The 26,534-nt window shown below is 38.1% G+C and overlaps 1 protein-coding gene across 1 annotated transcript in view; it reads left to right on the top strand.

The window, feature by feature from the left end:
• The first annotated feature begins 4,278 nt into the window (after positions 1 to 4,278).
• PPA2 (inorganic pyrophosphatase 2) overlaps positions 4,279 to 26,534 on the top strand; it is an 81,442-nt gene continuing 59,186 nt past the window's right edge. The window contains exons 1-4 of the mRNA XM_072810138.1: positions 4,279 to 4,462; positions 19,472 to 19,536; positions 21,434 to 21,478; positions 26,337 to 26,390. Of these exons, the coding sequence (XP_072666239.1) occupies positions 4,279 to 4,462; positions 19,472 to 19,536; positions 21,434 to 21,478; positions 26,337 to 26,390 (348 nt within the window). The remainder of the gene's footprint in view (positions 4,463 to 19,471; positions 19,537 to 21,433; positions 21,479 to 26,336; positions 26,391 to 26,534) is intronic.

Raw genomic sequence — 26,534 nt, 5'->3', positions numbered from 1 at the left:
CTATTTTGTTTTTTCCTTCTTTTAACCATTTTTATTCATTTAAAATTATTTATTTATTTATTCATGAAAGATACAGAGAGAGGCAGAGATATAGACAGAGGGAGAAGCCGTCTCCCTGTGAGAAGCCTGATGTGGGACTGGATCCTGGCACGCCAGGATCGCTCCCTCAGCCAAAGGCAGATGCTCAATCACTGAGCCACCCAAGCATCCCTTTTTAACCATTTTTAAAATTAGGTTGTTTATTTTCTTATATTTCATTTTTAAGAGTTCTTTGTATATTTTGGTCATAGTACTTTATCAGATATACTTTTTGCAAATATTTTCTCCCATCTGCAGCTTCTCTTATTCTCTTGAGGTATCATAGCTTTTATAAAACTAAATATAGGAACGCCTCAGTGGCTCAGCGGTTGAGCCTCTGCCTTCGGCTCAGGGCGCGATCCTGGAGTCCTGGGATTGAGTCCCACATTGGACTCCCTGCGTGGAGCCTCCTTCTCCCTTTGCCTGTGTCTCTGCCTCTCTCTCTGTATCTCTCATGAATAAATAAAATCTTTTAAAAAACCATAAATATATAAAATCAAGACAGCATTTAATATATTTCAAGATCTAAAGTTAGCAGATAAAAACCCTGTTGTTTCGTTGTATTGTCATGATAATAACTTTGTTCCTCAGTACAATAATAGTCAATTTTTAAGTGAGAAGTGATCTGGAACTTCGACATGTATTTAGAAGGAAAAAATGTGGCTCACAAATGGAGGATGAACATGAACTCTAAATAACAGTTAGAGATACTTTTGCAACATTTATTAGATAGTATGACAGATGTTTTAAATAGTTGGTAACATGAAAATATTTTCAAAGTTGCCCTTTAGATAAAGTATTCAAAAGGCCAGAGAAATATTTTGTATGTTCCTAAACAGATAAATTAGAAAATATTCAAAATTACTTTAAAATTCTCATTATTTATATTGAATCCGACTATATTTCATAGCCCAGGCCCTAAAGTTAGCTATTGGCTAGCAAGTGTGAGTGATGGCAATTAGCAGTTTTTAAAATTTATTTATTTATTATGTTTTAGGTAAGGATAACAATTAATTTTAGAGACACATGCTGCTTTTACACAATATCACACATAAATGACTACTCCACAATTCCAAAATTCTTTTATGTCCTATCAGGATAATCCAGCATTTCAGAAAATGACAACTCTATCCAAGTTTGATTTTGTGTTACATTTACCAAAACTAAAAGCAGAAACAGAATTGGGATTCAATAATTATCTCATTTTTCTCTAGCACCAACTCCTATCTCTACTACAGTTTCATAGTTATGGGAGACGCTGGTTTTGTGCCACCTTTCATGAAAGACTTTTGATTTGATTGCCAGTCTTCTCAGGGGTGGCCTTTGCTGCTTCATCCATATCATAGCCTTTCTAGGGAAACTCCAGTCATTGGAGTTATAAAGGCTCTTCATTGGACAATCCACTTCAGCTCCAGAACACTCTGCCAGCTTTGGTCTTATCCTAAGAATCTACAGATCATTAGAAATTAGCCACAACTTGGTCTCAGTAGGGTTTATCTCATTGAAACATCTGAACTTCAAAGGTTAATAGAACAATTAAGCTTTCTTTTCTCCATGAGGAAACAAAATTAAATTTCCGCTATGACATATTCACAAAAGAAATCCCCTCCCCCCCCCCTTTATGGGAGAGTCTGACTCACAGTTTAACCTAATCAAACTTACATATGAAGCCACCACAGTCAACAAAAACATTTTACGATCTGCAATCTAAGTAGAGCCTAAGGGGTTACTGACAATATCTCCCAGAGATCCTTTCTGGAAATTGGGTAAACCAGTCTCTTAATTTTAACTGCCGTGAAGTAATTGGTGAAATTGAACGAAGCCAGGTATCTAGTTGGGAAGAACGTGAACCCAGTTCATAGTTGGAGTAGAAATATGTAGAATTCTCACAGATCTTTCCAAGGAAGTTGGACAATAGGGAAAGAAAATGTCATTTGTGGCAGACTGCTGGTTGTCCTCCAATATTCATTTTCCCTTTCTTCTGTAGTAGTATGACATCCAGTTTTTATCTAGGCCTCTGTTGATTCAGAAAAAAAGCTGCTAGTTTAGAGTTAGTTGTGGCCAGTAGACTAAGTGTTGCTCAATATAATGCAAATAAAAGTAATGTTAGAGTTTCTGGGATGTGTTCTTAAGGGAAGGGGCACAGCCTTCTTTCTTTCTTTCTTTCTTTCTTTCTTTCTTTCTTTCTTTCTTTCTTTCTTCCTAGGTGAAATGAAGATGTGATGGTTGGAGCTGTAGCAGCTATTTTGAACTATGAGGGTGACCTTAGCAATGGAAATTAAACACGTAAGAGTAACAAATAGAAATAACTTGGCTCTCTCACATGGGAGAGCCCTATATCACCTACAACCAGACATTTATGTTGATCAAAATTCTGACCACCATCTAGATGTAAGTATTAACCTATGCAGAGTTATATGGTGGCTATAGAACCATCTTGGTAAGATTTCTGTTTGCAGATTTTGTAAGTAAAGGTTTGTTTCAACTAATTTTAAAAAATCAGATCCATATCATGACTTAATATAAATTAATATTTGCAAATATGTTTGTCTTATGTTGCAAGAGCCAGGATTTTAAGTTAGAATTATATTTTTCATGAACTTATGTATTCATTGTGTATATTAACATTTCACTTAGAAGCCAATTTTTATTACAGTACCTTAAAAGGTTATTTTAAAAATGCCTTCTCTCTCTTTAAAAGATTTTATTTGTTTATTTGATATATAGAGAGCACACAAGCAGGCAGAGCACAGGCAAAGGGACAGGAAGAAGCACGCTTCCTGCTGAGCATGAAGCCCCATGCAGAGCTCCATCCCAGGACCCTGAGATCATGACCTGAGCTGATAGCACAGTTAACTAACTGAGCCACTGAAGGACCCCAAAAGATGCTTTCTCTTTTAATTAAAACCATTCCACTTAATTTTTGCAAAGAGCATAGGTGCACTTTTTTTGGCCTATTTTTTGCAAAATTGCTATCTTTGCTTTCACTTTCAGATTGAATAACATTTAATTTTCTTTAGATGTTTTATTTATTTATTTATTTATTTATTTATTTATTTATTTATTTATTTATTTTTTACTGCTTTCTTCTGGTAAAGAAAGATTTATTGTAAGACTTGGACTTCACATTGACCAGAGGTCACTGGTGATCTGGAGAAGGTAGAGGAAGCATATTTGAATTGAAATGGGGAGAGAGTATGAAGTGGAGATATTGCCTTTGGAAAACTGTTTCTTCCAAGTTTTTCTGTAAAGTGGATAATCAAAATGTCACATGCTAATAGAAAGATTTGGTAAAAGGGACTTCCAGGAGCAGTTTACCGCCACAACAAAGGAGCCATTATACGCAGGGCAGGCTGCTGCATCCTGCAAGGACGCTAAATCTTAATTCCTGAGTGTCTGGCTCATTAAGTGCCATTGTAGAAGTGAAAACGTCAGAAGGATAAGTTAATTAATTAAAAGGATAAATCACCTCTAGTTGGGTTAAGTAGGAAAACGCCTTATGAAGGAAGGAGAGGGCGTTTGAAGTTACTCATGTATTTTGTTGTTGTTGTTGTTCTAGAAGTCAGCGTCAAGGTCAAATCTTCACAAGGTCTGATGATGTCTTACAACGACGTCTCTGTGGGTGTAAAGCTTGTCTCCTTCGTTAGACGGGCTCTGGACCAGTGCCTGGCACAGAACAATCACTCAATATATATATAGATATATGCATAAAATATATATATATATATTTTAATTCAGAGAGAGAGAGAAAGAGAGAGAGACAGAGAGACACAGGCGGAGGGAGAAGCAGGCTCCATGCAGGGAGCCCGACGTGGGACTCGATCCCGGGTCTCCAGGACCACAGCCCGGGCTGCAGGCGGCGCTAAAGCTCTGGGCCACCCGGGCTGCGCACGATCCCTCGATATTGAATCATCATAATAAGGATACTGTTGTGCTAGTGACTAGTGAGCGCACGAGCGAAGGCACGAATGCACATACGCGGTAGTACGTGGCCGTGAGCTCCTCGGGGGTGCTGGACGCTCTCTGGCTCAGCCCTGAACCCTGGCCTCGCTTGGGCACAGGGCGCCCCGCCGCGCGGCCACGGGGAACCCCTAGAGGGCGGGCGGGAGTGACGGCTCCGGCCAGTAGGGGGCGCCGGCGCGCGGCCGGGCCAGGGCCCCCCAGCGCCGCCCCGCGCGGAGCCCGACCGCCGCGGACGCCATGCGCGCGCTGCTGCCGCTCCTGCCGCTCCTGCGCACGGGCTGGGGCTGGCGCGCGGGGCCCCCCGCTGCCGCCCGCGCGCCCCGGGGAGCGCGCGCAGGGCCTGGCCCGCACCGCGCCATGGCCTCGTACCGCACGGAGGAGCGCGGCCGGCCCCGCTCCCCCGGGTACCGCCTCTTCTTCCGTGAGTAGCTCGCGGGGGGCCCCCGGCGGGCGGCGCGCAGGGGAGGCGCGGGGTGGGGCCCGGGCCTCCGAGCGGCCTCCTCCCTCCTTCCCCGGCCGCGCGGGGGTGGCGGAGCGGCCGAGGCCCCCCATCCCCCGCCCCCGCTGCGGCGCGGGGCTCCCGGAAGACAGCGCGGCCCGGCGCGCCTCCCCCGGGCCCTGCAGCGGGGCGGGCGGCCGCGAGCAGCGCGTGTTCTGGGGGCGCGGGCGGGGGCGCGGGTGGGCGGGGGCTCCCGCGAGGGACCCGCTCCCGGACGCCGGCATTGATGGTCACGTGTTTGCACCCCCAGGCCCGGGTCTCCTCTGACGGGCGCGGCCCGGGGCGCGAAGCGAGGTGCAGGCATCGCGGCGATTTCCTGAGTCAGGAAAGGACCCACGTCGCCGTCACTTATGCTCCTTTTTCTTGGCGCCCACACATTCCACTGTGTGTCGGTGACAATAGCCAGATTGGAAGACTTGCTTTCGTGCCTCACTGATTTCCGAGCCCTGAACGGAGTAGTACTTTAAAAAAAAAAAAAAAAATTCATTTATTCATGAAAGACACAGAGAGAGAGAGATGCAGAGACACAGGCAGAGGGAGAAGCAGGCTCCATGCACCGGGAGCCCGATGCAGGACTCGAGCCCGGGACCTGGGGACCACGACCTCAGCCAAAGGCAGACGCTCAACCACTGAACGACCCAGGCGCCCCCCCCCCCCTTTTTTTTTTTTCCTGTAAAACCTTTTCTTGCCTTAATTCCCATCTTTTAGGAGCACCAGCTTCGGAGGCTTTCAGAGCGAAGCTCGAATCCTGAAGTTTCCAGCTCTTAGCTCTGTGACCGAGCGACCCCGGACGAGTTTTTTCTTAACCTGCCACGCCTTGCTTTTTTTTTTTTTTTTTTTCTTATCTGTAAAACAGGGCTGTAAGAATTTCATGATAACGCGTATGGAAAGTGATGAGTCAGTGCCTGTAATATCAATTATATTACAGGTGATTAGTCAGAGCGTCCACAATATAAATTATACTACAGGTATTATAAGTAATACCTGTAATCATTCTTGATACCTGTGATTTACAAAATGCTTGACATCTCTTACACGAACTTAGGATGGAAGAGTAGTATTTTATGGGAGAGAAGACGGAGATAGTATAGCTTTGTGATTATGAATGCAACTGATGCTAAAAATAACCAGGGTCTTCAAAATTGATTGCTGTTTCCCCCTATGGTACATGTTCTTTCCCGTTCTTGTTCAGTCAGGACTCATCAGGTGGTGGACAGGAACCCTTATCAAGACGTCCCAAATTCTGAATGGAATGTGTTCCAGTAGGTTATGTATGGTGTGATGATTTTAATGTAGTTTTGGAATATAGGTGAGGTTTGGTAGGAGTGAGATCCCAAGCGAGGACCAAGAAAGATTTCTTGAGGCATCTTTGGTCCAAAATGGTGGTTTTTATGAAAGCACGGAGAGGGACCCTGGGGCAGGAAGGACTGCTGTCCTGGGCTTTGAGGGGTAGCTGATCATGTATCTGGGAGTTGGGGGAGGTAAGGAAAGGGAAGTTTCAAAAGGATTTTCATATGCTAAAGAGGACCTAGAAGATACTGGAGCTCTTGCCATAGTCAAGTTAAGGTTGTTTTTCTCTCTAGTAAACCATTAACATTAAGACAGTAGGGAGTTTCCTTCTGGAATTTAGGTAAGGATGCTTTTTTCTTGTAAGTCACTAAGGCATTTTGTAAATGGTGGGAGACTCCCGTCTCTAGGACTATAATAGCTCTAAGCTAACTATTTGTTTTTCCTTTCCTTTAGCTTTAGGGCATCCAGGAGTGCCTGAGGAATGTCACGCCCGGGGGTGGGGTAGGGGTGGGGAAGGGGGGTTGCAGGGTGTGAGCTTCTGCTTTGTCCTCAGCTAGCCTTTTGTTCCCCATCAATTTGGGGCACAGTTTCCTGTAGAAAGAGTGTTGTGAGATGGTAGTTAGGTTGTTGGCTCGTCTAAACGCATAACATGGGGAAAATATTCTAGATTTGCAATAAGTACAGCAATAATGGATGAAGAAAGTAAATATTTATGAAGCGTGCTAGATACTGTTCGACACGGCACTAAGGAGATTTATGGGCCCTGCTCTCAAGAGAGCCATAATATCCATATAAATAATTAAGGAAAAATATGTAAACACTAAAAAATATTTTACTTGAATGTTAACTGATAAGAAAAACACTCTTGAGGAGCCGGGGGCATATGGCCTAGTTGACATTGCACTGGCTTTGAAATGACAACTCCTAGGCCTTCATCCTGACTTTGCCATGAACTCTGTGTTATTTGGGCAGGTAATTCCCTCATTTCTTGTTTTTTGTTTGTTTGTTCGTTTGTTTTACCTGTAAAATAATGCAGTAGACCTAGCAGTGATCTTCAAGGTCCTTCTCAGTGCCAATTATCCTCGAAAGCATTGGATAAATATTAAGTATTCTAACATTCTCCCCTGGGGCAAGGCTTCTCTTAGTGCATTTCCAAGGCTATATTGGCCTTTCACTGTGGTGTGTTTCTTTAGCTACAAGTGTACTTAGACGATTTTTAAGTAACTAGAATGCCAAAAGTGCCTTTTTTTTTTTTTTTTTTTTCACTGAGAATAAATGATAGAAAAGAGAAGGTTTTACTGAAGCAAATGGGTAAGAATTCTTAGAAGAGTGTGGTTTGGGGGAGGGCCCAGGAGGTGAGCTACTAATTGGAAGGGATGTCACATTACGCAGTTCCTGATCTAAACCGCCAGGGGGCATGCTTGGCTTGGGGCTGTTTACTGCTTGCTGGCAGGGGAGGACAAAGTGAAAGGAAGCCCCTTTAAGGTAAAAGAGTAAGAGGAAAACTGAACAAATAGTTTCGTATAAAAATGGTCTCAAATTGGATATTTTGACCTTTGGCAATGCAGGACTAGGGTGTAGTTCTACAGCACTTCAAAGAAAAACCTGGGCAGCCCAGGTGGCTCAGTGGTTTAGCGCCGCCTTCAGCCCAGGGTGTGATCCTGGGGTCACGGGATCCAGGCCCAAGTCGGGCTCCCTGCATGGAGCCTGCTTCTCCCTCTGCCTGTGTCTCTGCCTCTCTCTCTCTCTCTCTCTCAATACATTTGTCATGAATAAATAAATAAGATCTTTAAAAAAAAACAAAAACAAAAAGAAAAACCTGAATGTAGCACAACTTGGCTGAAAAGTGTTACTCAGCATTATTACAGTGGAATCTTTTCCCACATTTCCAAATATATCCCAGTTCTCTGAAATACCAGTACACTCAGAGGTAGACCATTTTGAGCTTCATTTCTGTAAATGGTTTCTCTATACTGCCACTCAGAAGAACCAGAGTAAATGATAGGTTTAATACTTTTTTTCCCCTGGTTTTCCTTGGTGTTGGAGTTTGTAGAAACAGTATTGAAGTGAGACAGGATGATAGAGGGGAAAGAGTGTCCTGGCAGGAATCATCAGATCTCCTTGGTACCAGCCTTGGCCATTTATTAAGTTCCTTTGTGGCCTTGACTGAGTCATTTATCTGTATCTCAATTTTATTAAACCATGGAAAGAGGAGATTGGACTAGATGGTCATTTTCCAAAGTGTGCTGAGTTGAGCAAAAACATACCATAGAATATTTATTTATTTTTTTTTTTATTTTTTTTTTCCATAGAATATTTAAACACAGTCCTTCATGGTATTTGATAAGTGAGCAGAACACTTCCCATTTTATCACCTTCTTAGAGAGTCACAATGTGCATAATAAACTATGCATATAAAAATTATGCACAATGCACATTTTCTGGGAAATTCTGATACAAAGTAACTTGTCCTAAACGTTTGAACTCCAGAGCCCTTATCTCTCAGAACATTTGTTAATATCTTAGTGACTCTAGAGTTTCATGGAATTCAGTTGAGGAAGTGCTGGGTGAGATGATTTCTGAAACTTCTAAAAAACAAGTGTGTCAAAGAGTTTTAGACTAATAGTCAAAACACTTAGATGGTAGGCCTAGCTTGACTGTCTTGGGCATCACTTGACATCCCTCAGCTCAATTTCTTCATCTGCAAAATAGGGATAGCACGACTAATGTTGAATTGCTGTGGCAGTTAAATGAGATCAAGTGTGTAAGATTTATCAGTGTCTCACACATGGCACATAGTAAATATTTAATAAATGTCATTTTTTTCCTTTTGACTTCAAGACAGAAGACCAAAGGTCTTGTCATATTATGTGAAGGGTAAAAATAATGGGAGAGAAGCAGATTCCCTTCTGAACATGGAGCCCCTTGCAGGGCTCGATCTCACAACCCTGAAAACATGACCTCAGCTGAATATAAGAGTCAGTTGCTCAACCCACTGAGCCACCCAGGTCCCCCCCCGCCCCCAATCTCAGTTTTAATGGATACTGCCCTGCAGTCTTCTGAATTGTGAAATCATAATGAAGTTAGACTTGTTTATATAGGATCAAAGGTGGTACTGCATGTCAGTATTACTTTGATAGTCTGTATGTCCTTGTTTGTTTTCTTAATAACTTGAAAATTCATGGGGGCACCTGGGTGGCTCAATACATTGGGTCTCTGACTCTTGATAATGTTGATACTGGCTCAGGTCATGCATGATCTCAGGGTCTTGAGATGGACCCTGCATCAGGTTCCATGCAGAGCATGGAGATTGCTGAAGATTGTCTCTCTCTCTCCCTCTGCCCCCTCTTTCCCCACTTTCACTCTCTCACTTAAAAAAACAAAACAAAACACTTTTTTTTGCGTTTTTCTAAAAAAAAATGAGTTGAAGCTATGCTTTTCATAGTTTGCATTTTTGTTACATAGTGTAGGTGACTGGTTCACTTAGAGACACTGTGCTGTAGGTAATTCATGTTGCTTTTATTTGGAATGAGAATGAATCCTATAGTTCTTTAAAATGAATTTGTTGTATCATTCATAATGTATGCTTAAGTTGAAATTACTGTAGGTTTTCTTTTTTTGAGTACATCATTTGAGGAGTAGGTGATGGAATCTGCCATTGAATGTACCATACATTTGGACGTAATAAAATTTCCTGAGAATAATCCATACAATATGTGTTTGAGTCTAAAGTGTATGAATTCCTGTAATGTTTTTTTAAGTTGGCTCATATCACAGAATTTGAATTATATATATAGAACATAATGGTTATTATGTGAACATTGAAAACTTATTTGTATTTATTTGGTGTTTGTCATTGTTAAGGCTCTAGTAAGAATCTCTATAAATAGTTTTAGTAATGATATGCAGTAGTATGATGGTATTTGGCATACATGTAGCTGTTTGGTGTATATACATATTATCAAATACAAGTTTTACACTCCATTCAATTATCTCACTTGCTACTACCATTAATAAACTTTCATCCTAATACAACTTGCTGTTATGAGAGAAAAATACAGATAATTTGCAAAATAATAGAATAAAATCTCATTTTAGTCTAGTTGAAGGGAAAGTCTTGATTGACACTGTTTGGCCATGTCCAGTGTATATAGAAGGGCCTGAAAGAATTAATTAGTTTATTATTTTTGACAGAGTGAAATACTGAGACAAGATGGCAAGGGTGACTACAATTGTTTGTCTGCTCTTCCTTCTAGTGAATATCCTATTATAGTGATAGTAAGTGAATAAAAAAGGATAATCCTGAAACAACAAATAAGGAGGACTCATCAGAGCTGGAGATTTCAAAATATTTATAGAATTTGATGAACAGTCGGAGATGCAGTTATTGATGAAACTGTGGAGGAAGTACCACCTTAAGTATATGTGCTGAAGGGTCTGTAGTATAAGAAGAAGCCAAACTGCTTTGCATAAACTCAGAGTGGTTGTGGGCTTGTTGATGTCAGATAGGAGAGAGGAGGATGAGAGTGGGATGTGGTGCTTTACAGGAGGCGGGGGCAGTTAATGTAACTTTTATTATGGAATAGCACGCAGATGTTTATCATGCAGGTTTGGGGTTTGTGGAATGGGCTGGTTTCTTCTACAGAAATTGAAGAAAGAGGAAAGTAGACGCCCAATAGCGGTGTTGCTCCAGCAGAGCTCTCTGCATTCTCACTTAGAAACCTCCCAGTGGAATAGCCAACTTCTTACCCATATGTCTCCTTGGGAAGCTGACCCTTCAATAAGCTTTTCCCATGTACACATCAGTTTTTTCTAGTGTAATCTTAAATATCAACCAAATTGTCAAGGATCACCTTTAGTCAGGTTTTCACTACTACTCTACCAAACTGCTTTTGTCAAAATGCAACTTCCACGTGACAAAGAAAATGATCAGTTTTAAGTTCTTATCTTACATGAATTATCAGCAGAACCTTTCACAGTCATCACTTTGTCTTCCTTGAAACTTTTTTTTTTTTTTTCTTTTTGTCTCTGGGACAGCACTCTTTTATTTTGATGGCTTCTCCAGCAGTCTCCTTTTCTAGATCCTCTTACTTCTGAACTCAACTTTTGAAATGCCCCACGGCTCAGTACTTAGCCCACATATCTGTTTATTCTCTAAGACAGAAGTTGGCTAATGTTTTCTGTAAAGGGCCCTGATAGTGAATAGTAGGCTTTGAAGGCCGTAGGGTCTCTGCCACAACTACTTAGCTCTGCCTTTGTAGCACAACAGTAACCAGAGAGAATAAAAGTATGAATGTGGCTTTTGTTCCAAGGAAACTGTATTTACACAAATAAAAACAGGCCATGGACCAAAGTTTGCTGTCCATAGCTATTGCTCTAAGTGATGCCTTTCAGTCCCGTAGCTTTAGATACCATCTGTGCCTCCCAGATTTGTAACAGCCCGAATCTCTTCTTGAACTCAAGATTTACACATCCAATAAACATATTGTCTTCCCACCTAAATGTCTCAGAGACAACTCAAGGTTACCATGTACAAAACTGACTCTTTTTTTTTTTTTTAAAGATTTATTTATCTATTTATGATAGAGAGAGAGAGGCAGAGACACAGGAGGAGGGAGAAGCAGGCTCTATGCCAGGAGCCCGACTCGAGACTCGATCCCAGGACTCCAGGATCACGCCAGGACTCCAGGATCACGCCCTGGGCCAAAGGCAGGCGCTAAACCGCTGAGCCACCCAGGGATCCCCCTACAAAACTGATTCTTCTCCGCACTCACTTGTTTCTGTTCTCAACTTCTGCAGTCAGTAACTTAGCAATCCTTCCTGGTGCCTTTCTTATCTTAACCCCACTTCTAGCTTAGTAGTTTCTCCCTTCAGCTGTGCTTTTGAAATACATTTAGGAGATAGTCACTTCTCTCTACTTCCCATCCTTGCCACTTTATCCATCTTTCACTTGACCAATTGTCGTAGCCTCCTGATTCTTCCCCTGCTGCCACCTTGTCCCCCTGTAGACTGCTTTCCACACAGAAGTTACCTTGATCCTTTTAAAATGTAAGTTAGATTGTGTCCAGGCTCTGCTCAAACCCCAGTGGCTTTTCATTTTGCTCAAAATAAGTTTTAAATATTCACCACGGTATACAAAGTCCTGTGTGACCTAATACTGGGCTTCCTCTCTGAATTCTTTGCTTACCACTCTTCCTTTTGATTGGTGTGCTCCAGCCATCCTGGCCTCTGCAGTGTTCCTCCCTGATACCTGCTTGACCTGCTTCCCTACTTTATTTAGGTCTGTACTGAAATATTACCTATCAGGGAGATCTTCCCTGTCCTTTCCATTTAAATTTTGTCCCTTCCCTTATTCATTCCTTTCTTGACCTCATTTGTTTTCCTTTATGGGGCTTATTGTATCCAATATAGTAAGAATATAGTCCTATTCATTGCTTCTATACCTGCCTCTCCTACTAGAATATAAGTTCCATAAGAATAGGGAATTTGTATACCCAGGACTTACGTGTCCACTAAATAGCATGTGAATGAATTTGAGGAAATTTTATCAATAGTAAAAAAGAAAAAACAAAAGAAAGTAGAAAGAAGAGAATTTGAATTTTAAAAAGTCCGATGAGTGTCTCTGAGATTTTAGAAACTCTTGTATCCATTAAAGAGGAAGAGGAAGCTAGGAGGAAATCATAATCACAGACATACTAAAATATTGTTATTGTAAAGACAAATAACTCAGTAGAAGGTATAGTGGGACAAATGGTGTTCTGTTGTTTTAAGCCACTGAGTTTGTGATCATTTGTGATCATTTGTTATGGCACTCCTGGAAAACTAATACAGGAAAGTTAGAATATAAGGTAAATCTATCAGAAAGTATAACACGATGCCAAAGAGACAGAAAAAGGAGGTAGAAAGAGGAGACATGGAGATTTAATCTAGGAAGTCCAATATTGGACTAATATGAGTGCCAGAAGGAATGGAGAGTTCATTACCAAAGAGCTAGTAGAAGAGATCTAAGAATTCTAGGATCTCAGTCTTCTGAGTCCCAGACACATTATAAAAATCTCAGAAAACTGAAGCTTTTATAAAGAAGATCCTGAAAGCCCTAGGGCATGAGGCAGGAGAGAGAGAGAGAGAGAACAGGTCACGTGAAAGGGAATGAGAATCAAACTGGATTTGACTTACAAGCACAAATGAATGCTTAATGACTGGAGTAGTGCCTTCCGAGTTTTGAGAGAAAAATAATGTTCTTCCTAGAATTTGCCCAGGCAACCATCAATCTAGGGTGAAGACCAAATAAGGACATTTCAGACATTTAAGGACTTGGGAAATTTACCTTATATGCATCCTTTCATACAGAATGTAAGTTAGGGATATGCTCCTGCAAAACAACTAAGTAAACCAAAAAGGATGAATGTATGGGATCTAGAAAACAGATCTAAGCTGGAGACCAAAGAAACAAAGTCTTAGGATGCCAAAAAAATCCAGTCCATATTGCAGCTAGAGGATAGAGATTTCCAAACGGAGCTGTTTGTGTAAAGAGAGAATTCCATAGTCTGTGGAATCTGTGAGACATTTGAATAATTTATAGTTATGATTATGACTGACAATGAAGGAAACATAATTAGAAGCACAAGTCAAAACAGAAGCTGAACAGGAGAGGAAATTTAATTAAAACATTATACTTGGCCAAAACTCAATACATAGATAATGCTTCTCAAAGTTACTTCAGTGTAAGAAGTATTTGTGGGTGCTTGTTAAAAATCTAGTTATCCAGATTTCTTAAGATTCTGATTCCCTAGGTATATGGAAGGTCCAGAGACCTGTTTAGCAAACACTCCAGGTTTTTCCTATTCTTAGAAAAAATTTGGAAATATACTAATAGGAAGAGCATAGAAAATTCAGTATGATTATAGAATATCAACCTTGAAATGAAAAAATAAAAGTGAAGAAGATAAAAATTCAGAGAGAGAAGGATGAAGGGAATGAGGTAAAAAAGCCAGTTGGTAGGGTCAAATATAGTGTGTTTGGTGGAATAAGGAATAAAGTCTAAAGTACTAAGATTAGAAAATTTAAGAGGAATAGGTTGGGGGTCAAATGAACTAATGAACTTATCTCTTAGAATTGGAATCAGTAGATAATTTCAAAAATTGATAAGGTAAAAACTAATGATAGAAACATTATTTGGAGTTATGTAAATAATCACTAGACCTAAAGTTAAAAATTTTGCTCTGAGAGTGAATCTGGATTGGAGAGAGGTGGAGACAGAGTTTTTTTTAACTATGAACATAAATTGCTTTGTTTAAACAGCAAACGAGCAATTTTAAAAAGCAAATTGGTAGCAACAGCTTGGTTCAAATCTAAAGAAACAACCAGTCTGAGCTTCAAATAATGAAGTTCTAACTCAGGATTTATCACTGATTTATTTTGAGGCTCTGAGAAAGGGCTGTCTATACTGTGTGCTTTATAGTCTGTCAACTTTACAAAGTGGCACACATTACTCCAATGCTTGCTACATATATCACATCTCTCTGTCTATGGCTCATGTGTGTAATATATATTACCCTTTTCATTTTATAGAAGGTCAGGATAGACGGCACCTATCTTTAAATCTACCTTTAGATAGTCTCAATATTCTATATGGAGCATGCTAGTATACAAATAGCACTGACCCTAGAAAACTTTAATGGGTTCTAATCCTTCCTTTCGGCATTAGGTCAACGATTAGCTTCCTGATTATGCCAAGAGGACTCCTTTGTCTTTCCACTTACTGGATGATGCTGATGTGGATGATGCAGTGCATGCCCTGTCTTGGCTATGGGCATAGCTCACTTTTTAGCACTTTTGTATTCCGACATCTAATACACTACCTTTTACAAACTAAATTACATATTGCTTGATTGAAAAAAATTGAGAAAATTAAGTTCCAGAGAAACTGAGTGACTTTATCAAGCTCAGTAACTAGAAGTCGGGTTCTTGGTCTCTGTATTCATTGCTCTGTGTGAGTTTTTGGTATATTGCCCATCAAAGTATTATCATTATCTGACATCTAAAGCCATATTTTATTTTTGTGGATGTAATTCTTTCTATTCTTTTTTCTTCATTTGTTTATTTTGTGATCCAAATGGCTTCTAGTAGGTATTTGTTATCTGAGTCGGACCATTCTCTTGCTAATACTCTTAATTTTCCAATATGCCAGTTAGATAACAACTTAAACCCATGTATTGGCATTACCATAGTATTTGAATATCATGTTTAGATCCTGGTTTAAAAAGATAGATACCTCAGCACATTTCATCTTTAGCTTTTAGTGATCACAACTTAGGCTGGTCCTATTTTTTCCTCAGGCTGGAGTAACATGGCTTTCATCTTAATAAGTTTGTTGGGGCTCGTGTCCAGTTAACAAGAGCATTGGATCTTTAGAGAAATTTAACAGCAAATCAGTGTGCTGGAGGTATCATTTATTCTTAATTACAAAGGCATCCCAGCTATTATGCCAAATTTCTTAAATTTCCTCAATTTTTTTTAATTTCCTCAATTTTAATAATGAAGTTCCCTGGTTTGTGCAACTTTCTGAATTCTTAAAGCTGAGATTATTGTTAATTCCCATCACAGTGATAGGTCTCAAAAGTTGACAAAACCTTCCAAAAGATTGTATTTTCCTCAAAACTACCTTACCTTGGTGACGTAAAGCTGAGAAAAGAATCACAGATTGGTAATTGTTCATTGGAACAAGAGCTTATTACATTTATACTTTTATACATATTTTAACCTCTTTTTTTGCTTCGTATTTATTTTTAATATACAATAAAATTCAGTCTTTTTTTTGTAAACAGTTCTGAGTTTTGATAGAATATAGATTGTTTAAACACCATCACAGGGATCCCTGGGTGGCGCAGCGGTTTGGCGCCTGCCTTTGGCCCAGGGCGTGATCCTGGAGACTCGGGATCGAATCCCACGTCGGGCTCCCGGTACATGGAGCCTGCTTCTCCCTCTGCCTGTGTCTCTGTCTCTCTCTCTCTCTCTCTGTGTGTGACTATCATAAATAAATAAACATTAAAAAAATAAATAAATAAACACCATCACAATCAAGGTACAGAACAATTCATCACTCCAAAACCGTTTCCATGTGGTCTCTCTTTAGTCACCTTTAACCTCTACCCTCAACCCCTGGCAATCACAGACCTGCTCTTTATGCCTATACTTTTGCCTTTTCTAACAGGTCATCCAAATGGAATTAAGTCTAGCTTTTTCCACATGGCATAATGCATTTTAGATTTATCCATTTTGTTGTGTATATTGATAGTTCATTCTTTTTTATTGGGCACTAATATATCATTTGTTGTGCAAAACACCATTCTATGGTTGTAGCAGAGTTCACTTATCCATTAACTGTACATTTAGTTTGCTTCCAGTTTTTGATGATTTTAAATAAAGCCACCTATAAATATTCACTTAGAGGTTTTCCTGGAACATTAGTTCATTTCTCTTGGTCAAATACTTAGCAGTAGGATTTCTGGATCAAATATTTAACTTTATCAGAAACTGCCAAAGTATTTTCCAAAGTGACTGTATCATTTTCAATTCCCACTGCCATATTTTAATAGAAAATAAATGTTACCCATTTAAGTACTGTGTTACTTATAGAAAAGTAAATAATCATGAAACACACTGATCATTCTGTTTCTTGTGCTCATAGATGATTTCAAATTCAGGCAGAGAATTTGAAGTTTGATCTGATAAGCAAAAGGTTATTTTTAAAGGTGCATCTTTTTTTTTAACTAATGAAAAAGAACTTTGTAGATCATAGCAAGGTTATATATACTTTGCCACTTGTGTGCTTCTTCTCATCTTTATCCTACCTTGTGAATGGGTCCTTCAGAAGTTACCTTGTTGCTAGAGTGGAAAAGAAAAGTTTCATGAACTGTTTGGAGGGAAAAATGAAACAGTAGTAGAAATATATTTATTGAATGTCTACTAAGTGCTGGGTACTTTCTGGATGCCGGGGACCCAGTACAGAGTATAACAGAACAAACAAAAGCAAACAACAAAAACACCTTCTTTCAAGGTGTATTACTAAAATAAGTGCTAAGGAAAACCTACAGAGCATGAGAAGAAGAAATACAGTTTTGGTGAAGCCAGAGCCATTAAGTTATATGCTTTAATTTTAGTGGGTTGAAGCATGGCTTGTTTTTGTTTAAACTTTATTTTGAAATAATTTTTGATTTGGCGAAGTTGCAAAGATAGTACAGAATTCCAGTGTATCTATCTCTTACCAAAACTTTCCCTAATATTAACGTTTCTCATTTCCAATGTATATTTGTTAAAAGAAACCGACATTGATACCTACTGTTCACTCCAGATTTTAGTTGGAAATCACTCGTTTGCCCACTGATGTCATTTTTCTGTTCCAGGATCCAGTTCAAGGTACCACATTACACTTAGTCATATTTCCTTCCTCCCCTCCAGTCTAACAATTACTCAGTATTTCCTTGTTTGTTTTATGAGCTTGAGATTTTTGAAGAGTAACTGTTTGCTATGGTGTAGAATATCCCTAAGGTGTCTGCTGTCTTTCTTATGATGAGATGGGTTATGGGTTTTGGGGGGAAATACAGCAGAAATGGAGTACCCTTCTCATCACAGCATATCAGGAGGTACATGCTATCAATGTGACTTGTCACTGGTGATGGTAACCTTGATCATTTGGCTAAGGTTGCTGTTTGCCAAAGTTCTCTATTGTAATATTACTGTTTCCCCCTTTCCATGTTCTGTTCTTTGGAAGTGAGTCATTAAGTCCAGTCTATATGCAGAGAGAGCAGGGTAAGCTCTACTTTTTGGAGGGTGGACAGATATGTGTGTGTGTATGTGTGTGTGTGTGTGTGTGTGTGTGTGTGTGTATCTCGGAATTTTTCTATAAGGAAGGTTTGTCTCTTCCCTTTATCTATCTATCTATCTATCTATCTATCTATCTATCTATCTATGCATTTATTTGTGTTAGAGTGGTCTTATGCGTATTTATTTTATACTTTGGCTTATAATCAAATATTAATCTGTTGCTCAGTTTTTACATCTTTGGCCTTTGGGATCTCTTATACGTTGGTTCCATTTCCTTTTGACATACCACCAACCTTTTGTTTCTTTCAGCACTTGTTTGCTGGTACTACAGGATCCATCAGGTTTATCTTGTATATTCTTTGTCCCAGCCTTCTTTAAGAAGTCCCTAGTTCTTTTTTATTGGAGAATGGTATTTGGAAACCAAGATTTGGGCGCTGAGTGTACTCATTGCTAATGGGCTGTCAGCCAGTCCATGTTTATTTTGTTAAAATATTTTTAAAGTCTGAATTTGAAAATTATACCAAAGAGGTATCAGGCCAGAAATAAAACATACCCTGACTTAGGAAATTATAAACTGAAAAAAGTTTATGGCTATACTAAGCCCAGCTTTTGGAAAGAGATGCATTCCAATAAAAGTGCATATTAAGTTGTTTTATTTTGTTTAAATAATATTTGCTATTAGAAGCATTTAAAATATGCAATGAAGATAAGATACTTTCTATTATTAAAGTTCATTTTTGTTTTAAGCTTACCTTAATATAAGCATTCTTATCACTGAGTGGGAACAAGTGAATTGTTTCTTTTCTTTTAATTGGGTAGGATCTTTACATCTTTGTTCATGTGAATTGTAGACAGAAACTGGGAATTCTCCTGTTAGGTTTCTCCTCAGAAAAATTGAGATCAGTTTTAATCCAATCGCTTATTAATGAATTTCTTTTCAAAAGTGAGATTTTTTATATTTGGGTGTTAGTTTTAGACATTTTCTGCTTTGGATGTTTTAAGTTACAGAGATTAAATACAATTGACCCTTGAACAATACAGGGTTAGGGACGACTGCCTACCACACAGTTGAAGGTCTGTGTAAACCTTTAAAAACTTCACTGCTAATAACTTAGGTTGACCAGTAGCCTTACTAGTAACATAAACAGTCAATTAACAGAGATTTTTGTATGCTATATGTATCATATACTGTATTCTTACAGTAAAGTAAGCTAGAGAGGGCAGCCTAGGTGGCTTAGTGGTTTAGCGCCACCTTCACCCCAGGGCATGATCCTGGAGACCTGGATGGAGTCCCATGTCAGGCTCCCTGCATGGAGCCTGCTTCTCCCTCTGCCTGTCTCTCTCTCTCTCTCTCTGTCTCTAATAAATAAATAAAATCTTAAAAAAAAAAGATAAAGTAAGCTAGAGAAAAGAAAATATTAAGAAAATCATAAGGGAGAGAAAATATATTTGCAGTACTACATTGTATCTAAAAAAAGTGTATAAGTGGACTTATATATTTCAAACTTACACTTATATTTAAAAAAAAAGTTTGTATAAGTGGACTTATGTATTTCAAACTTACACTGTTGAAGAGTCAACTGTAAATTGTTTTGGCAAACCAAAATGTTTATTGGTTTATTATTTTTGGTCATCCTATTGGGGCAAATTTTAAAAGTTGAATTAAACTTTAAATTGGGAGTTTAGATTAATTTGAAAAATCTTTAATAGCTTTTTTAAAAAGTTTAAAAATGGATAAGGATATAATTCTTCTGAAGAATGGAATAGTCTATTGCTTTAATTCTGTATTTTTATTTTTGTTTTTTCCCTTTGCAGAGAATGTAGCTGGTCACTACATTTCCCCCTTTCATGATATTCCTCTGAAGGTGGACTCAACAGAGGTATTGTCTTAACTTGTTTTGGGGGTGAAAATATATAATTCTAATATCACAAAATGCTTTTTGGAAGCATCTTGAAACGAAAGAATGTGGTTGGAAGTCAAGAAGGACAACAGTTATAATAGGATAGTAAGTCTCCTTCATGAATTAGAATTAGTATGGGAATAGGATCCTTACAGGAGGAAGATATGGAACTGTGATGTAGGATTTGTGCTGCCTTCCAGCCCTTCAAAGGACTGGACTGTCAATATGATGGCAATAGAATAATAGTGAAGATTTATTAAATGCTCATGGTGGGCTTATCCAAACAGTGTACTGAGAGCTTGACTTGCATTTTCTGAGTATGGCTAGGTCTACAGTTATAACCCTTATTTTGTTAATGAGGTTCAGTACTTTGCCCATGGTCACAAATCTGTTGTCTGTTGTGGGAGGTAGAATATGAATTTAGGTGGTGCTCTAACTCCAAAGGTGGTATTCTTAATTGCTCTTCTGTAATCCTTCCAGCTCATTACTTCTAAGTAGTAGTCAACTACAGGACAGGAGGTCATATAATCTGGAGAGAGAAGGAAGCCAAAGATAGGGCAGAAAGAACTCCATTTTTCTGTGTGTGTGTGTGTGTGTCTGTCTGTCTGTGTGTCCGTGTGTTTTATTTTGGCCAAAGAACAGTCCAACCCAAATATCTCATATCTTCCAACACCTCTCCTTGCTTTTGGCCAAAAGCTCATGCATTAATTTATTCATTTATTCTTTCAGCAAACATCATTGCAGCATTAGGAGCTAGACAGCATTCCAGGTACTAGGGTTGCAGTGGTGAATAAGAGAGTCATAGATCTAATTTGTACTTGATTGGAGGAAACAGACAACCAGAAAACAAGTGGATCAGTAATGTGAAGTGCTATAAAACTGGCATAGGGTAATGAAAGGAGGAGGAACTGGTCAGCTGCTTCATGTGGGGGTGTACCATGACAAAATCTGTTTACTTAACAAAATAATAATATTTTTGGGAATCCTCTAGTAGGTAGATGGGGAGCTGAAACAAAGAGTGGACTAGAAATATCCCAGTGGGCATGATATTCTGCCTTAGGAGAGTAGGTTTTGGGGAATATGAGATTGGGGTTAGTCAGAGTTGAGAATAGGACAGGGCAAAATAGAACAGGATATGCCAGTGAATTCTGGACATGTGGAGATCGGTACGCACGGTGGTTGTGTGACTAGGTTTCCTCCATCCTCAACCATGATGGTTAGAACTCTTGCATATTGTACTTCGGGATGCGGTATTTTAGGAACAGAAATAATGTTTCACAGCCTACTGGGAATAATCATTTTTCTGTTTTGTTTCCTTCGTTAGTGGTTTTTTTGGTGTGTGAGAGTTACATGTAAGTGTTAGCATTTGTGAGTGGCATAATTTTTCTTTTCAATCCGTCACATATTCTGTTTTAATTTGAAAGTGCTTGATGGTTGGCATAGTAATCACACCTTGGTGGAATTTACAGGCAGGAGGTGTGCAGCTGAGTACTTTCATGGCTTGTTAGTCACGCTCCCTAGAGTTTCATTTCAATAATGAAATCACTGTTTTAAGTGTAATCACTGGAAAGTGACAGTCTTTCCTTAAAGACCAAAGAGCCTTTGCTTATTTGATAAAAACTAGGAAAATATTCTTGAAAGAGATTTAACTTTTCTGATAATTTATCTTATGAAATACTTTGATGCTCATGCACTGGGAATGCAAATGCTGAGAGAAAAGGAGCTGAGCATTTGGTAGGTTCTCTGTTGAGTCAAGTTTCTGGACAGCCTCTGTAATGGAATGTTTCTGTAGTAGGCTTACTTTCATTGCTTTGCAATACAGCTGTATTCTTTGCTGAGATATTACAATTATAAATACCATTTTTTTCTTTTATAGGAAAATGGCATTCCTACAAAGAGAGCACGAAGTGATGAGTATGAGGTATATTTAAAGGTTTTTATTTTTGTGAGTCACTTCTATTGTCCATTAAAGACCTTGATGATAGTTTGCATTTGTAAAGTGCTTCTAAAGTTTCCCCCCTACAAGATTTTTGTGTGTGTTCTGATGTTTTCTTTTCTTCTAATATCTGTTTAAGGCAGCTAAGGCTGATCTGATCTTTTCACTTTTTTTCTTGTGGTAAAATACACATAAAATAAAATTTACCATTTTATTTATTGCACAATTTTTAAAGTGTGCTGTTTAGTGTAATTAAGCACTTTCACATATGCAGCCATCACCACCTTCATCTCCAGAACTTCATCTTCCCAAACTGAAGCTCTACCCATTAAACACTAACTCTGTGCATTCTGTGCTCTGTCTGGCTCCTGGTAACTGCTATTCTACTTTCTGTTTATGAATCTATTTTAGGAACCTCTTTACTATTTTATTTTATAAGTGAAAAACCAGAGAGAATCAGGAAATGAACCCAGATTTTAGAAGCAAGTTATTTATCGTGGTAGATAGTCTAAAATAAAGGTACTTATGAAAATTGGTCACTGTATCATTTTTTTATTGTAAGGGAAAAAGTGGTTTGAGAGGCTGTTTTAGAATTCTGGAACAAGTCTTTTGGGAATAGAGCAGAAAAAAAAGTTACACCAACTATATGTTAAAATACATGTGTTCTATATATATCTTTTAAATATGTGACTGTCAAACCTTTAATAGTTCTTGACTTAGGACCAGAACATTTGATTGATGTCTGTCATCCCATCTCATGCTGTTGATGCCTTTTTATCTTGCTGATGCCAGACAGTTTTTCCTGCCACCTTTCTCAGCCTTCTTTTCCCCTCAACCTTATTTCCATTTTTTTCTCTACTCTAACTGAAACTTATGACCCCAGCCTTTGAATCTACTTCCAAAAATAGCTGCTATTTAATCCCTACCACCTTTGCCTGCCATCCATCTTGTATTTTAAACTGGTGTCCATTAAAATGGTCCTTAAACCATCTATGTTGGAATAACATAGAGCACTTGTTAAAATTTCAGATTCCAGGGCTTGTTCCATATCTACTAAATCTCTGATGGGGACTCTTTAGTCCACATATCGAACAAGTGTTTCAGGGGATTCTATATACACTGAAGTGTGAGAACCGCTGCCCTAGATGGGAGAGAATAGATGTTGAAGGGTTCGAGGCTTTAAAGGAGACTTTGTGTATTAACCTGCAAATAGTTTTTTTTCAGTGGGATTCTGATTTTATATACAGCCAACTTAAAATTTAATTCTTAGAACATGATTCATATGTCAGAGACTGCCTGATCTTAGTCTGTAGTTAGTGTGTTTATTTATAATTTTCTCCCATTTTTTCCAACCCCAAGCCCTTGGCAGCAGCTTTTCTACTCTCAGTTTTTATAAGTTTTGGCCTTTTCTTTTCTCTTCTTTCTTCTTTCTTTTCCTCCTCCTCCTCCTCCTCCTCCTCCTTCTTCTTCTTCTTTAAAAAAAGAATTCCACTTATAAGTGGTACAATGCAGTATTTGTCTTTCTCTGGCTTATTTCAGTGAGCATAATGCCCTAACAGTTCAGCCATGTTGTTACAAGTGGCAAGTTTCCTTCTTTCTCATGGCTGAATAATAATCCATTTTATATTAAGCATATCTTCTTTATCTTTTCACCCATTAATGGACACTTAAGATTGTTTCCACATCTTGGCTATTCTGAATAATCCTCCAGTGAATGTGGGAATGCAGATATCTCTTGACTATCCTCTTTTCTTTTCTTTTCTTTTCTTTTCTTTTCTTTTCTTTTCTTTTTTTTTTGGATAAATATCCAGAAGTGGGATTGCTGGATCATATGATAGCTTTGTTTTTATTTTTTTGAAAAATTGCCATACTGTTTTGTATAGTGACTGCAGCAATTTACATTCCCACCAATGCACAGGCATTCCTCTTTTTTCACATTCTCACCAACACTTCTTATTTCTTGTCTTTTGATAATGACAGCCATTCCAACAGCTGTGAGGTGATATCTCATTGTGGTTCTGATTTTCATTTCTCTGATAATTGTGATATTGAGCACCTTCTCATGTACCTTTTGACAGTGTCTCTTGGAAAACCACGTATGCAATTCCTCTGCCCATTTTTTTTTAAAGATTATTTATTTGGGGGAGAGAGCATGCATGCTTGCCTGCATGGGATTGGGGGAGAGGGGAGGGAGAGAGTTCCAAGCAGACTTCCTGCTGAGTGCAGAGCCAGCCCACTGGCCTGGCTCAATCTCATGACCCATGAGATCTTGCCCTGAGTGGAAACTGAGTCAGTAGTTTAAATGCTTAACTGAGCCACCCAGGCATCCCCTGTCCATATTTTAATCAGATTGTTTTTTTTTTTCTCTTGAGTTGCATGAATTCTTTATGTTTTGGATATTAATACTTATGAGATACGTGATTTACAACTATTTTTCCCTTTATAGGTTACCTTTTTATGTTGTTAATGGTTTCCTTTGTTGTGCAGAAGGTTTTTAGTTTGTTGGTCTCACTTGTTTATTTTTGCTTTTGTTGCATTTGCTTTTAGTATCAAATCCAAGGTTTATTTGATCTTTTAAGAGTTTGAGGAAAGGGGTGATTTCCTCCCATTTTTTCCCAAAGTATATAAAAGTTACTGCCTTTTTTCATCTTATGAGTTTTTCTTTTTGGTTTTTGCAAAAAAAAAAAAAAAAAAATAGAAGGGAAAAGTGAAGGGAAAGAAAACATTTGGAGGAAGTAAATGGTTCTTGCTCATATGTAGCTTTCTACTTGAAATGTGTCTCCGTGTATCTTTCTGATTTTCCAGTATATTTCAGCAGACCATTACTGGTTTATAATTAACAATAATGTCAGGATAACCAGACTAACATTGGCTTTAAAAAATTACGCGTAATATACATTTTAGCTGGAGAGGAAAAAAAGCAGGCTGAAATTCGCCCTTCAGAGATCAGGAAAAAATGATAAAGGAGAGATGGTTTGCAGGCTTAAAATTCAAACCTTATCTTTTGTTCTTTTGGCCTAATTCAAGTCGCTATGAGTGGTTTTGGTAGGTGTCATTGGGTAAAACAATTGTCCCTAGCCTGGTCTTCTCTGTCACCTCTGAGTATTCATCTGTATGCATTTGTTCTCTTATAGCCAGGCTTTCAGGGATGAATAAATTATGTGAACATCTGCCATTTACTTAGGTTTTTCTTTTTAACAGCTACTTGAGAAATATTTAAACAGGTGCTGGGGTACCTCATAAAAGAGCATAGAAAATGAAACAACAGCAAGACTGTGTATAAGGTTGCTAAGATAGGTATGAGACATACTTCTATGGAGCAATTGTTGAGAATTTATTCTTGGCTTTGTTCTTTATCTCATTATGGATTTGCATTTCTGTCATTGGCAAACTTTAGTCTTAACCAGAAAAACTTAACAATCATCATTACGTTTGTGGCTCAATTTATATTTAATTTTTTAAGTGGCATTCTTTGAATTAATAACATACATGTTTCACTAAGAAAGCCCCCAGATATCGTTTAGCAATGCTGTAAAACCAAAGGTTTGCAACTCTGGTTGTGTATTAAAATTGCTTGCAGAGCTTTTAAAAATAAGCAATGCCCTGGCTCTATCCCAAAACTATTGAATTAAAATATGTGGGAGGTGGGCCCTAGGAAACCTTTTTTTTTTTTTTTTTTTTTTTTTTTTTTTTAGTTGATCAAAGCTATCCTGGTGATTTTGATGTATGGCACAATTGAGAATAAGTATATTCAATCACTGCTTTTTCAAATGATCTGTGCTAAAAGATTAGGTTTTTTTGGTTTATTTTTTATCTGTTGTGAACTGATATACTTTAAAAAATACAGTAAAAATGAATTATTAGAAAATTGTAATTCAGAGTTCAACAGACTTAAAAATTACTCCATCAAATTGCTATAAATGTTTCTAAATGAATCAGTAACAATCAACTTGCATATTAGCTTTGGTTCTTGGCCACACTTGGTGTAGCACTGTATTAAGCCATTGCTTTGCTATGCTAAGTTGTTAATTACTCACATCAAAATAGCATGCAGGTCAGCTTTAACCTTGAGACTTTCTCTTTGTAAGGCCCAAACTATGGGAAATTATAGATTTACATTCCGAAGTACTCCAGGAAAGGATTTTTACTCACCATTGAACTAGAGTCTCTTTTGCTTTAAACACTCTGCAAATTTCAAAAATGATAAAAAGAAGCAGTGGACCTTTTGTAACTTTAGGAAATCAGAGACCACTAGATAAGCAAGCTAAATGTAGAAAGGCCTCTGTCTGACTCTTTGTAAACTTGATATCTACCTATGCTGATATCCTTAATTTTATATTATGATCATAATAACTTGGCTTTAAATATTGCTTTATGATTTTCAAAATATTTTACTTCATAATAATTTTTGTGTATTTTCATTTAAATTATATAATTGGTTTTATTAAAACCTTATATGGTGAGTAGGACAGAGATTATTCCATTTACTTTACAGATTGGAAAAATGAGACATTTAGCTTACATAATGGATACTGTCTCTCACTTCTGTTTTAGTTGGAAAATAAAAATTGAAACAAGTTTCTTGACTCCATTCTAGTTCTGTCACTATATTGCAAACGTATTTCCAAAAATAAAGCAACTTCTAACACTTCAGTAGTATTCACTTGACCTAATGGCTTAAATTCTACTGTGTTTTAGAAAAGTTGTCTAATTTTTCAGAAGAAATTTAAGGCATTTTTTGTAGGGAAGGAAACTACAGCATTCTTGCGTAAGAGAGAAGTGATAAAATAAAAGATAGGTAAAATTTTAAAGATGATCTCTCCCTTTATTTTTTTAACTGCAGAATTTGTTTAATATGGTTGTAGAAGTACCTCGGTGGACAAATGCTAAAATGGAGGTAAGGATATATTCTTTTATGATCAAGTGGAAATTATAATTAATGATATAAAAACTTTGTTTTAAGTTGCTTAACATAATATTTTGAATTTAGGATGGTTAACAATCTTCTTTATGATAAAAACAAAAGCATTTTTGTGGATTT

The sequence above is a fragment of the Canis lupus genome, chromosome 33 (genome assembly GCF_048164855.1).
Source record: "Canis lupus baileyi chromosome 33, mCanLup2.hap1, whole genome shotgun sequence".
In the NCBI taxonomy this organism is placed as follows: Eukaryota; Metazoa; Chordata; class Mammalia; order Carnivora; family Canidae; genus Canis; species Canis lupus.
Note: the sequence above shows the minus strand (reverse complement) of the source record. Positions and strands in the feature narration are given on the sequence as shown.